Source organism: Diadema antillarum, unplaced genomic scaffold (genome assembly GCF_040938485.1).
Source record: "Diadema antillarum isolate AM-2024a unplaced genomic scaffold, OU_Dant_1.0 seq00000720_RagTag, whole genome shotgun sequence".
In the NCBI taxonomy this organism is placed as follows: domain Eukaryota; kingdom Metazoa; phylum Echinodermata; class Echinoidea; order Diadematoida; family Diadematidae; genus Diadema; species Diadema antillarum.
The window spans coordinates 2,255,737-2,269,724 of NW_027271624.1; the positions used below are offsets into that span (position 1 = coordinate 2,255,737).

At 40.4% G+C, this 13,988-nt stretch overlaps 1 protein-coding gene across 1 annotated transcript in view; it reads left to right on the forward strand.

Moving 5' to 3' along the window:
- The window catches only part of LOC139738061 (protein sidekick-2-like), a 153,305-nt gene that overhangs the window by 106,734 nt on the left and 32,583 nt on the right, over positions 1 to 13,988 (forward strand). Inside the window, exons 7-15 of the mRNA XM_071648722.1 lie at positions 1,656 to 1,813; positions 2,219 to 2,339; positions 3,053 to 3,169; positions 5,628 to 5,798; positions 6,885 to 7,166; positions 8,927 to 9,061; positions 9,457 to 9,624; positions 10,973 to 11,043; positions 13,532 to 13,760. Of these exons, the coding sequence (XP_071504823.1) occupies positions 1,656 to 1,813; positions 2,219 to 2,339; positions 3,053 to 3,169; positions 5,628 to 5,798; positions 6,885 to 7,166; positions 8,927 to 9,061; positions 9,457 to 9,624; positions 10,973 to 11,043; positions 13,532 to 13,760 (1,452 nt within the window). The remainder of the gene's footprint in view (positions 1 to 1,655; positions 1,814 to 2,218; positions 2,340 to 3,052; positions 3,170 to 5,627; positions 5,799 to 6,884; positions 7,167 to 8,926; positions 9,062 to 9,456; positions 9,625 to 10,972; positions 11,044 to 13,531; positions 13,761 to 13,988) is intronic.

Genomic DNA, 13,988 nt, shown 5'->3' on the forward strand with positions numbered 1-13,988 from the left:
CTGTCATGCATGATTACATTCTCCAGTTATTATCATTCTATAAAATGACTTGTCTGTCAATCCTTACCAAATTATTATGGCTTTTCAGACTTTTGTTCACATCTCACCAAATCATGTGACTTGTACCTCAGTCATTTCTATTTATGTTTCATTTCTATCTCTCCTTTTTCCCCTGTTGCTATATATTTCCCCTTTTGTTTGCCTGTTTGTTCCTTTTTTGATACGTTTTGATTATATTTAGTTCCACCTTTCTTTCTAGATAAGCGGTGTTTTTATTTCAGCCCTTTCTGCCTCTTTCATTGTGCTTCCATGGCACCACAGTAGGTCTAGGATGATTACTTATCAGTTTATCTGACTCTTTCCTTTATACTTGCTTTCTGTCACGATGATCTTGTCAGATGAGACCTTTGTGCGTCATGCCCACGTCCCCAAAATGACTCGATGAATCGTCCCCGATGACAAACGAGCATATCTCGATGACCACGTGCGTTGTTACATTCGCCCCAGCGGTAGCACTCATGACAAGAGCCAGCCGAGTGCGATTGGGATCGGCTCTCCCCCACACCGCATTCTTGCGTGCTCAATGTCCCTCCTCAGATTATCTTCACTCGCTGTGAAACCTGAAGTTATGATGGAATAGCAAAACACGGACACTGTCATTTTCCATTTTGGACTTAGTAAAGAGAGGCTTTAATGCTGGACGATGCTGTGTCCAGAGTGTTTCATTCTATTGTGGGTTTCAGCTGACCATTTTTTCCCAAGGTGTTCCTGTGCAGAGATTTGAAATGGGCCTCAAATGCTGACCTAAAGTGACTTCTACTGCCTCTACTTCACAGTGGCTGAGAAAGAGAGAAACAACAACAAATAAACAGATGTTATTGTTTTTGTTTTATAGGTTTTATTTTGCAAGTCAGATTGATATCAATAAGATAGAGTTGTTTAAGAACTTGTTTGCTTGGAAGCACATGGGTACACGTACTCATTGTACATTTGATGTCTATGATAGAGGAAAGTTGGGATTTTCATTGGTAGTTCCCGTTAACTACTAGTAGTCTTCAAATAATCAGCAGGAAAAATTCCCCTTGGTGGTTTCAGTTGGAAATGCCCAAAGTTATGTCAGTGCAATATTCTCTGAACTCTTGATGATTGTGAATATTTTGTAGTGAGTGAGGAGAGAGGACGGATACTGGAAAGAAAACCCCCCCACACACAAATTATATCTTTACACCAACCCAGTTGTTATGTAACCTGTTGAGGACAAGTCCCAAGCATATTCGGGCAGGTGTCCATGTTCGGGCAGGTGTCCATGAGAAATGGGTTGTAGCAAAATCAGTCTGTTCTCAACAGGTTAAGCACCCTGTATGTTTATACTGGTGGATTAGCCTTGAGATGATGTTTTTCAAAAATGCGTCAGAGATTGGTGCAAATGTAATTCATTTTTTTTTCTTAATATTCTTTTCCTTTAGTGGAGAAAGTATGATTAGTTTATTCACTGTACAGCATTATCCAGTCCTACCTCATATTCATACAAATGATGAAACAAACTTTTTCCGTATGTATACACTGTATGTATGCCTCAGAGTGTGTTGAATGTAGCTGCAAGAGACGTGAATAATTTTTTTTATGTGTCTGCTGTCCCCCTTTGTTTTCCATAGTTACACCGGTCTTGACGGACATCCCCTCCCGGACCACCATCAGCCCGGCGGGTAGTACCCACTCCATGCCCTGCAAGGCGTCCGGCGTGCCCCCTCCCCGCATCAAGTGGTATCGCAACGCCGTCGATGTCGAGCTGCTCGGCAACAGTCGATTCACGGTGAGGAGCCAATCGTGCCCCCCCCCCCCCCATGTGTGCTGAGGGCTGTCTTCCAATAGTCTTCCCAACTATTTTGATATATGTAGAAAAGTTAATAAGAGCACCAACTGCAAACCTGAAACTTTAAAAGCATAAGATGCGTAACATTTGAACTATGGTATTTGTTGTAAAACTGAAGAATGTGTTCTTAATCAAATCTAGGAGTTCCCACAGTTTGTGAAGTGGGTCATAAGTGCTTGCTTTGACAGAGAAGATCAAGAAAATGAATCCTTTTCAAGACAGGCAAGCTGATTCAAGTACTTCAGTATGTCTCTAACATGTATGATGACAGTCTTCACGTTTTGTGTATACAGTATATATGTACATGTATATATTATTTTCTTTCTTTTAATGTTTGATTTGCAGGTGGAGAGTAATGGGGATCTCCAGCTGACCAATCTGCAGAAGTCCGATGATGGAATGTTTCAGTGCCAGGCCATCAATGATATTGGGGAGGAAATTGCTGATACCTGGCTGCAGGTCAAAGGTCAGAAATCATTTCCATCCTCAAACCTCACCCATGACCTTGTTAAACTTTATGAGCCCAGTTATGTGCTGCTTTTTATTTATTATCATTATTATTCCCCACACATACATTTCTTCTATTTGGAAGTTGCATTGATCAAGTTGAAGGGCATTGAAGTTCATAATGTTCATGTAAATTAAACATATCTCCCTGTGCACGTTTAGTATATCTCACTTATAAGGGGGTTGTCTTGTCCAACAATCTTTGTCTCCAGTTTAAAAGTCTATTGCTGTATCGTTCTTCAAGTTATCACTAATGTTGTGTCAAAGTGAATAGATGAAAGAAAAACAAAGAAACTTTGCAGTTGAAATTGATCATTGAATGCCCCAAAAAAGTAATTAAAAAAAAGTGAACATTTGTGAAAGAAAGAGAGTCAGGCCTTCCATCACAGAGAGGTTTGGTTTTTGTCTTTTTGATGTGATTGCAAATATTACAGTGTATTGGATGGTTAATTTTATGTATATTGATGTAATGACCAGTGATAGTCACATCTCTAGACTTGAATTGATTTAGAAAGAACACAACATATTGTGTTTGTACAATGCAATGTTGTCAATAGTGTCAATACATCGAAAAGACAATGCATCTACTCATTTTTTTTTTTTTAAAGGTGGAAGGTACTTAAAGGAATGCTCTGACATCTTTTGTAATTGTCTTTTCCCTGCCTTTCATAGAAATTGCCCCAGTTATCACAACTGCCCCCAATGATACTACGATTCTGGAGCGAGACACCGCCATCTTGCTTTGTGTCGCGTCTGGAGCTCCAGAACCCACCATGGCCTGGTATAAGGGTAAGTCTTGGATTCCTCCATGTGCTTTTTCTGTAGCCCCAAAGAAAACCAAAGTTGGCCTCAAGTTAAGGAAGAGTGAAGGGGGGGGGGGGGGTGGTAGGTAACGGCTATATTGACTTACCAGCATCAACTGTGTCAACTGTGACTAGCGCACCATCAAGTGTCATTAGTGAGCAAATACGGCGCATAGCAGGCACATGGCTTACAGCATTTTATAATCATGTGATAGCAACGCTATTATGTGTCTCTCTAGTCCAGCACCCCATCCATCCCTCTCTCCCCATCCCTCCCCTCCCCTCCCCCCCCCCAAAAAAAAAAGTGTGACTAACCAGCACCATCCATACCTTGTCACACACGTGGTCTAACCATCGAGGGCCATTTGGTATCGAATGCCAGACATTGTCGGGATGCGGTTCCGGCATTTTCATAGTCGTTTTCTCCTGGGAGGTGCATGCAGATGTGTACACTACAGTGAAAAAGAGAAAGCCCATGGGACTTATCAACCCATGGCTTGTGGAAACCTAGGGGTTCCTGTACAAGTCCATTTGGGAGTCAGAATATTGTTGGGAATGAGTTTAAAGGGTCCTTTTTGAATTCTTGAAGACTTTTTTTGAGCTCATATATCTATGTTTATTTTAATTTTTTTAATTTTTTTCTCTTGTGGTTTGACGGGTGAAAGTATGTATCGTCTCTTTTAATTCCCTTTGTGAGATCCACCAGTTCAGCTTCAGATCTCTAGAGTGTATTTGCAGTTTGTTTATAGCTTAAGGAAATTGATCTCTTTCATAAGTAAAATGTTTGCAGCTCTGTGTGCAACAAACTTTGATAGTAAATTACATTCTTCATACAAGAGATGATGACCCGAAGAAGTTTGTCTACTTGGATCAAGATGTGTTCATGATGTTATGATCAGTTACATCCCATTGGGATAGAGTTCACTAAAGACATTTGTGAACACTTTATAACACTTTATAAAAAGAAGTATGTTAGTTTTTCTGACCCCATGGAACAGATATGACAATTCTGTGTATTCTGTCATAAGATTGTACAAGGTGTTTGTAAAAGCACTAAAATGTAAAAAAAAAAAAGAAGAGGTAGTTTTTTTATTGTGCAGTAATGCTGCCAGGACATTAAACACCACATGCTATTGCTTTATTCACTATATCGAGATATCTGCGGGTATTTTGCGCGGCGGCGATGTCAGTATACAAGGAGGTAGGGGTCGGTGATGATTTGTTACTGATGCCGCGGTGTAATCGGATACCTTTCCGACGTGAGTTGTGCAGGTACTTCACAGCTGGTGTGGTGCTGGACAGAAGTGCAACATGAATGTCACATGTCATGCTGTGTGACATGTGTGTTTTCTCTTCTTTGCCATTTCTCTGGGTAGGATTACACACCACCAAAGACCCGTGAAGGCTCATAAATAATATGGCGATAGAAATCATGTGGCCTTATTTACCGAGGGTAGTCTCGTCGGTGTTCGCAATGGTCTTCCACAGGGCCTTGCCATTATAATTACCTCGGCATTGATAGGTGCTCATGTATACACCTGGGTCAAGATTGACATTCTAGGTTTAAAGAGATCTCTTCCAAGGGCGTAAACACTTGGCAGAACACAGGACTCAAACTTGGGACTGCCATTTTAAAATCAAAGTCCCATCCAATTTACCACAGTACCGTCATAAATGTCCAGGCAACCACTCCACATGCATGTAGTGATAGCTACATCAGATTACTCATGCAGAATATTGAAGTGTGGTGGTGATAAAACTCAGTTTGAGTAAACATAAACAGCCAAAGACAGTAGCCCATATATATAATGGTCTTCCAGTACTGCAAATACTACTTAGATATTGTGTGATCATATTTATTCTTTTTTGGTTAGTAGAAGTAGAAGTATTAGTGATAATAATAGTTATCACTGCAATGGTGATAATGACAGTGCTGATTTGTTATGATAATGATAAAAATGAAAAAAAAAATTGCAATTAGAAAAATAATGATGATGATTATGATGATGATGATAACAATGATAATAATAATAATAATAATAATAATAATAATAATAATAATAATAATAATAATAATAATAATAATGATGATAATGATAATAATGATAATAATAATAATGATAATAGCAATGATAATAATAGCAATAATAATAATAATGATAATAATAATGATAATAATAATATTCGCAACAGCATCATAATGACAGGAGGAGGAAAAATACCTACTAACAAGCAGAGAATTGAGAGTAAGTTGCAATTGTGATTACTTCATCATATGCTACCCTCACTTTAATACACTAGTGCTCTGGGTGCATTGAGGAGAATTTACCCATAGTTGGAGACAAAAACCCCAAGGAAATAAAAAAAAAAAAAAAACAATAGCACAGAAGTGAACTGGTCAATCAGTTCCTTACATTTGATTCTCTATCCATGTATTTGTGTAGATGGAACCCTGATAGCCAGTGCCGACTACCTAGCCCACGACCGCTTGATGCTGCTGGGTGCCGGAGACCTCATGATATCGCAGGCTGTCAGGTCGGACTCTGGGACGTACACCTGTGTGGCGACAAACACCGTAGGAGACACCAATGCTACGGCTATCCTCACAGTGTATGGTGAGTCCGTTTGCCCTCTCCCTCCTGAAAGCAAGCTTGGGATTTCAGCTGTTCATTGTAAAACATAATATTTTTCTCTTTAAGACATTGGGAGGTCTTTTGAGTGACAGTTTCACCCTCTATCTTTGAACTGGAGTGATTTCTTACTTTCACTTGTGAGATTATGAGAAATCTCAGAATCAGAGGGTTTAACTTTAACCCTAAAATCAGACTATTTGGTATAAAAGCGCAAAGTAAAGCTCAAAACAGGCACATTTTTTGTGTAAATATTCTTTTAGTGTCCTTAGCAAATGTAATTAAAAAAAATTGTGATATCACAAAGAATTCTTAAGTATTTTATTGTTTTTTGAATTTCTCATGTATTTTTTTGTTTTTTCGACTTAATGTTATTCATTGTTTTTTCGCTGAAATTTGTCCGTGACATCGCTCCGAACAAGAAAATATGTTATTCATTGATTTTAATCGATAAAACACCAAAATAATCATGCTTTTATGAAATTTGCCTGTAAACACAGTTTGCATTGAAATTGTACACAAATTCATGTTTTTGAGCAATTTTGGGTCTGACATGCATGTACATATTTATGTGTAACTTCGGAACTGTGCATCCGGACGTCGCAAATTTGGTGTCAAGAGACGGGGAGACTCGAAAGAAAAAAGTCATGAAACGTTGTGGCGATAGCTTTTTGCAATTGCGATATACAATTGTATATCGCGCGGAACGTCGAGGGGGGGGGGCCTCGGAGGCCCCCCCCCGGCCTAGTTAGGGTTAATCCAGCCGGGCTTTTTTGGCTGTGCTAACTCCGAGGGGGGTGGATTCATGATGAGGCCTTATTACGTTATATTGTATGGGCCTATTGTGTTGTATGATTTGAGTGATATGAAGTGAGCAAATACCTCCCTACTTTATTGCAACTGATTGACATATTGCTGTACGTTGATGTTGCTGTGCAATGTACATCAACAATTACATCAGTGTAGGGCAATTTGTCAACCATTTGCAAGAAAAACAGTTTGATGCAAGAATTTCATTATTAAATTTGAATACTCCCTACTTGTTCCTCTTTCCATGGTTCTCAAAATCAGAGCAAACAAGCATCACCCAGAAGCCTACCCCGATCAGTACCATCCTGGGAGAGACATCCATACTCAATTGTGTCGTCCAGCACGACTCCCGAATCACACCGGACATCGTGTGGAGCATCGATGGCGTGGTCATCTCGGTCGAAAGCAGCCAGCGCCACACTCTGCTGGAGACGGGCTCCCTCAGAATCGAACCGACTATCGCCCAGGATACGGGCCTGTACACGTGCAGCGTCACCTCCATCGCAGGAAACGATGTAGGAAGCGCAAATCTTACAGTCCTCCGTGAGTAGTCATTTGCCTCTCAACTCTTAATAGAAAGGATGTATTAATGTGCTGTTGCATTCATATTCTTGTACTATCTCTAACCAATCTATTGTACACAGTCACAAGACATCACGCACTGGAGATTATTTGGGGACGACAGAGTGAAACTTGCCCTGCATTGATGTAAATTTGAGAAAGAAATTTTTTGCAAATACATAGGCTGAGATTGAGTTAAGAGTCTTGCCAAAGAATGCACATAGTTCTGCACTTGCCAAAAAAAACCCCACACACACAAACCCCCCCCCCCCACAAAACCAAAGAAACAAACATAGCATGGAGGGTACTTCCAAATATGGCCATGCATCACAACACCAACAACTAGTTGCATGCACTGATTTTGTGTGAGCGCTTAAAATAGGTAAAATGGGTCAACGTAGTCAGTCTTGGGTTCGCGTCATATTATCTGAAAGAGCAAGTGTTCTTGTCAATTATGCTGAAGTTTTGGATCATAAAGCAAGTGGGACATTGTGTTTGTAGCAGTTTTTCTGGAATGCTTTTTTTTTGTGTGGAATATGTGATGTGTGATTATCTGTGTCTTAAGTCCCCTTTTTATTTCTTGAAAACCCTTCACACACTCTTCATTTTCATCACTAATAACCTTTGAAAGGATAATGGTACTGCTTTGAATGTTGGTGTTTGTCATGAAGAGAATGTGTTAAAAGAACATGATAGATTTCAGCTTAATCTGGTAATCCCTTCATTGTTGATGCCATGAGTTTTAACATTCTGTTTTTCGCTCTATTCATGCACAAAGCATGGCTCACTGTCAGATTAGGCACTTTAATAGACCCTATACTTCAGAGCCTCTTTTCTCAGTACACACTTTTCTGGAGTATGTACTCTCTTTTCAATATTAAGATAGGTTAAGAAAATCCATTTGAATTGAGTTACTTGTATACATCATTCTAAAGCATAAAATCTGCCTTTTCAGAAGCTGCTCTTAACTGAAAATCCATGTCTGGCGACTTTTTGTTGGTTTTGTGATGCAGGGTCACAAATGGAACCATAGGGATTAACAAGTGTTCATGTGAGACACAAAACCTTAGCAATACTTTGGATCTATAAATCAAGCAATATGAAAGCGGTGTTTATCCAAAAATTCATCTTATTGAGTCAGGCGGTTTCGTATTATATGTGAAGAATATTTTCACAAATGTGTTTCTTGTAACTGTCTTGTGAGGTAGTTACAGTCTTCTGTCACATGTGTCTAAATACATTGAAAAGTCTGTCTTCAGTATTTTGCTTTCCTCATATTTGGGAATAAAGTGCACTCCTGTTATAAAGAACATGGATAAAATTAAGTTTTGGTTACAACGAATTAAAAAAATCAGCTTCCAATATCATCATGTGTATATACATGAATCTACATTCTTTATTTTCGCCTTTCTCGAAATTTTGATATGACGAAAGAAAAACTGGAGATCCCCAGGACTTTGTTATAACAGCAGTCACCTGTACTTACATATTGTAGCATAGAAGAGTACGGGTAAGCGAATGATCACAATTCTTAGAATTCATAAGAGTAGGCACAGACCAAATGGAAGTACCTTAGTACCTTTCTTTTATCTGGATAACTGTGCTGCCTTGATGTATGCTCAATAGACCATAAAGTAAAATATTATGCCACGAGGGGCAACTTGTAGCTGTATCAAGGAATGTATACATTTTCCTTGTCTATATCTTGACTTTTGTTATTCACTCTTTGATGGAATCCACAGAGGTGCCATACAAGCCTCTGAACGTGGTCGCCCAGCAGAGCCTCACCGAGTCACGGACCATCATCGTGAGCTGGATGCCAGGATTCAACGGCAACTCTCCCCTCATCCGCTACATTCTGGAGCAGAAGGAGGATGGTAAGGAAGCCTTATTCATGGATCCTAGCTACATGTACATGTACATTTAGTCTTGGCACCTTGATCAAATCAAAGAGGGGTCCTCTAGTTCTATTTCTAATCCATCTTATACAGTTTCATTTTATATATTCAATCTGGTTAGGCCCTCCAGAAGTTGGTCTTATTCTGATTCCACCTCATACATATTCAATTTATATATTCAAGAAGTTTTGGTCCTCCATTTGTAAATTCCATGAAATACAGAAAGCAATTTGATGAAAATAAACAGAAGTATTACATCTGAATGACTTCTTTTGTTTCTAAATTAGTGTTTTTGTTTATTTGTTTGTTTGTTTTTTTCATTTCACCTATGCTAGCATCCGAGTAATGTCCATGTTTTTTTCCTGTTTTAATAGATTCATCATTCAGAGAAGTTGAGGCCACAGTGCACCCATGGCTAACAGAGATCAGTGTCACTGGTGTGAAGCCTTCTCGAAGATACCAGTACCAGCTCAGGGCCCAGAACAATGTCGGCATCAGTGAATACAGCGACCCCAGTAACGTTGTTCACCTACCCGAAGAACGTAAGTTTTCACTTTGATATGTTCCTTCTGATTCTATGGCTGTAGTTTACCCTAATTCTTTCATTACCCTGGTTTGAAGCTACTGTAAAATTTTATGTTTTCTCTCTCGACTGGGTAAGAAGTGTTTCACATGTTTTTATTCCGCGGAATCTTGACTTCAATTATTGGAACATATGGCAAGCAAAATATATGTGTGCTTTTGATTTTTGTGCTAGTTTCTGGTTGGATCAAATGTAGGAAAATTTCTACATTATGAAAATTTGACTTTACAGCATTACCCTGGTTTAGTGCTATTTCATAACTACAAGCAGTTTCTCCTGTTTCATTATGAACTGCTTGAATGTTCATGAGTGAATGTAAGGAAGATGAGGGTCTTTGTTTTAAAAGCATAATTGGTGGGGATGGGATGGGATGGGGGACATGGGCATTGTAAATCTGTTGGCTTATTGAAGCAATGAAATGCTGACTAATTGCTCATTCACTCTTCATTTATTTCATCAAAGAATTATGAAATTCCTTTAAAAGGAATCTCATCCAATTGATCATGAAAATGCTTAGATCAGATTCTTTTCATTAAAAAAAAAATCCTTCCTTATGTCTGCACTACCAGTATGCAGAAACTAGCGTACCTTCACCATACTTTCACTGTCAATTCCCCAAAACATAGGGATATCTGAACAGTGATTTTTTTTTTTTTTTTTGAGGGGGAGGGGGGGGGGGGGGGTAACAGCGTTGCCGTTGGCACGCAGCAAATATTTTTAAAGATGTAATCCATTTTTGTCTGATGGTAATTGTATACCTGGTGGAGAAAAAATTGCGGAAACTTTGATATGTGATGATGTTTATAAGAAGGCCATATGAGATGAAAATGTTTATTGTAGGATTTTCGTATATACAGACCACAATGTCAGTAATCACCTATTAATATCCTTTATGTTTCTTTCCTTTGTTTATGTTTTCATTTCGCCTCAATTGAGATCGCCAACTAACAACAGGATAATTAGATATGCTGATATCCATGTAGCACATAAACTACAACCTTTGGTATTTCTTGTGTCAGGTCGTTGCCAGTTCTTTTGGCTCAATACTAAACTCGGAGTGATGTAACCCATCGAGTCAGTTACACAAAAAAGTTTTAGACGGGTTCTAGCACAAATATTTTTAAAATTGATTTTGAGCTGTGGTTGTGCTTGGCAGTGTATCTAGGTGTAGCAAGCTCGATGAAAGAATGTACTGGAGATCTGTCACGTGGGATGTGCTTGATGTGTGAGTGGTGAGAAAATTGAATAATTTGACAGTTGCTTCTATGCTATTTCATTTTTTTTCTTCTTTTTTTGTGCCTATGCAGCACCTGATCTGCCGCCCCAATCACTCAGGGCAAGTGCCATTTCCATCTCAAGCATTAGAGTACAGTGGCAGGTAAGCAGTCTTTCATGGGAGACTTTTGAAAAACTTCAAAGAAATTTATTACTTTTTTGGGGTTAGTTTCGACCTATTTTACCTGTGTCTGGGCAGTATTACGCGGTTTGATATCCTACTTTCTAATACTTCCTGTATTAGCAGACGGTAGGTTGTTTAGAGAATGTGCATAAAGAGCAGAAGGACCACTTGGATATGGTAATATACACCTCATGGATAGGTGACGATTCCTATCCTCCAAGCCGCTGTACTTGTTAGCTCACCTGAGCCAAAGGCTCAAGTGAGCTATTGCGATCGCCCTTCATCCGGCGTCCGTCGTGCGTCGTGCGTCGTGCGTCGTCCGTCGTGCGTCGTGCGTCGTCCGTCGTCCGTCGTCCGTCGTCCGTCGTCCGTCGTGCGTCGTGCGTAAACTTTTTACATTTTCATCTTCTTCTTGAAAACCCCATGACCGATTTTCATCAAACTTGGCAGGTAGCATCCCTAGGGGGTTAGGAACTCAATTTGTTAAAATGGGCACCATGCCCCACCCAGGGGGCCCCCAGGGGGGCCCAAACCCCCCAAAATTAAGGAATCTGTAAAAATCTTCTTCTCTAGAACCAGAAGTGATAGAGCTAAGTTAATACTATGAGTTAGTACATTGATGACTGTAGTTTCAAGTTTGTTCATGGCAGAATCAGGGGTGCCCCCCTTGGGACCCAGGGGAGGGGGGTGGGGAAGGGTTCTAATGGGGCCTAAATTGTACATTTTCATCTTCTTCTTGAGAACTCCATGACACATTTTCACCAAACTTGGCAGGTAGCATCCCTAGGGGGTTAGGAACTCCATTTGTTAAAATGGGCACAATGACCCACCCAGGGGGCCCCCAGGGGGCCCAAACCCCCCAAAATTAAGGAATCCGCAAAGATCTTCTTCTCTAGAACCAGAAGTGATAGAGCTAGGTTAATACTATGAGTTAGCACATTGATGACTGTAGTTTCAAGTTTGTTCATGGCAGAATCAGGGGTGCCCCCCTTGGGACCCGGGGGGGGGGGGGGGGGGGGGGTGAGGAGGGGTCCTAATGGGGCCTAAATTGTACATTTTTATCTTCTTCTTGAGAACCCCATGACCCATTTTCACCAAACTTGGCAGGTAGCATCCCTAGGGGGTTAGGATCTCAATTTGTTAAAATGGGCACCATGCCCCGCCCAGGGGGCCCCCAGGGGGCCCAAACCCCCCAAATGAAGGAATCTTTAAAAATCTTCTCTAGAATCAGAAGTTATAGAGCTGAGATAATACTATGAGTGAGTACATTAATGACTGTAGTTTCAAGTTTGTTCATAGGAGATCCAGGGGTGCCCCTCTTGGGGTAGGGGGGGGGGGGGGGAGGTGGTTGGAAGGGTCCAAATGGGGGCCTGAATTGTACATTTTCATCTTCTTCCTGAAAACCTCATGATGGATTTTTGTCAAACTTGGCAGGTAGCATCCCTAGGTGGTCAGGATCTCAATTTATCAAACTGGGCACCATGCCCCACCCAGAGGGCCCCAGGGGGCCCCAATTCCCCCAAATTAAGGAATCTTGAAAAAATTGGGCCCTTATTGTACATTTTCATCTTCCACTTGAGAATGCCTCGTCAAATTTTGGTAGAGCTGTGAATAATTTAGATTAGTGACTGCGTGAAAGGTGAACTTGCGATACTCAGGTGAGCGCTAGACCCGCGGGTCTCTTGTTTGTTAATGGAGACTTCCGGATGATTTTCAGACTTCAGCATGTGAACATCATAAATGACTGGTCATACTGGGTACAGAGTTTCAGAATTTATAGTAATTGTGATGAGGAATAAGAATGTTTTCAAAATTCATAATAAATCACAATGAATGAGGATGATGACAGAGGAGCTTCACAGAAAATGCATTTAATTGGATCCTCAAGGAAGCAGAATAAAATAAAGAAGCATATTGCGTAAATTCTACACTGGCGAAGTTGTTCAGCAAGTGGTATGGTAATAAAATTTCATTGCTGCATAATACTGGAATATGTGAGCCTCCTATGTCATCATCCTCATTCAGTGTAGTTTGTTTGGGTTTTTCAGAGTATTGGTTTCTCTGCTCAAGGAACACAATAAATTCCACAAATCTCTACATGCACTGTTGATTTTTGTACTTCATGATGTGAGATTATGAAAATTGTCTGGAATTCCCCTTTAACTGTTTGATGGAGCTACTCACCATGTTTCAATTTTGCCCTTCTCTCACCTCCTCTCCTCCCTCCTTCTGTTCTTCCCCTTCACTCTTTCCTTCTTTTCCTTCTTTCTCTTTATTTTCTTCTATCCTCTCTATCCCTCCTTCACTATATCTTCCCCTAACTCTCTCTATCTCTCTTCCTCTCTTCGTCTTCTCCTTCCACCCGTTCCTTCTTTCTTTCTCGTCACTTTTTGCTTCCCTCCTCCATCTCCATTTCTCTCTCCTCTCCTTGGTCTTTCTGTCTATCCCTTCATCTCTCATGGGACAGGAGCCCCCGTATGACAGCTGGAACGGAGCGCTTCAGGGTTACCAGCTGAAGTGGCGCCTGACGGGTTACCCCACAGTCTACAGCCACAACATCACCAACTACCGCCAGACCTCCTACGACATCACCGGCCTCATCACCTGGACGTCGTACGACATCACCGTCGCCGCATTCAATGGCGGTGGGGTGGGCGCCTTCAGCAATGTGGTGCAAGTCAGGACAAAAGAAGGAGGTGAATATATTCTTCTGAAAACCATTTTTTTTTCACTGATCATTCAAAAGCAAGTTTGTAGCTCATTTCATCATTTTGATTATAGAAAAATTGTGCCGGAGAACACAAAGTCTCTCCTGATTCGCTGGTCAGAGTTATCAAATAAATTTAGAAAGACTTGCATGAGGATAAAGAAGTGTAAACTTACGCTCTGTTATATCAAGGGTCATTAACCCATTGAAGACTAAT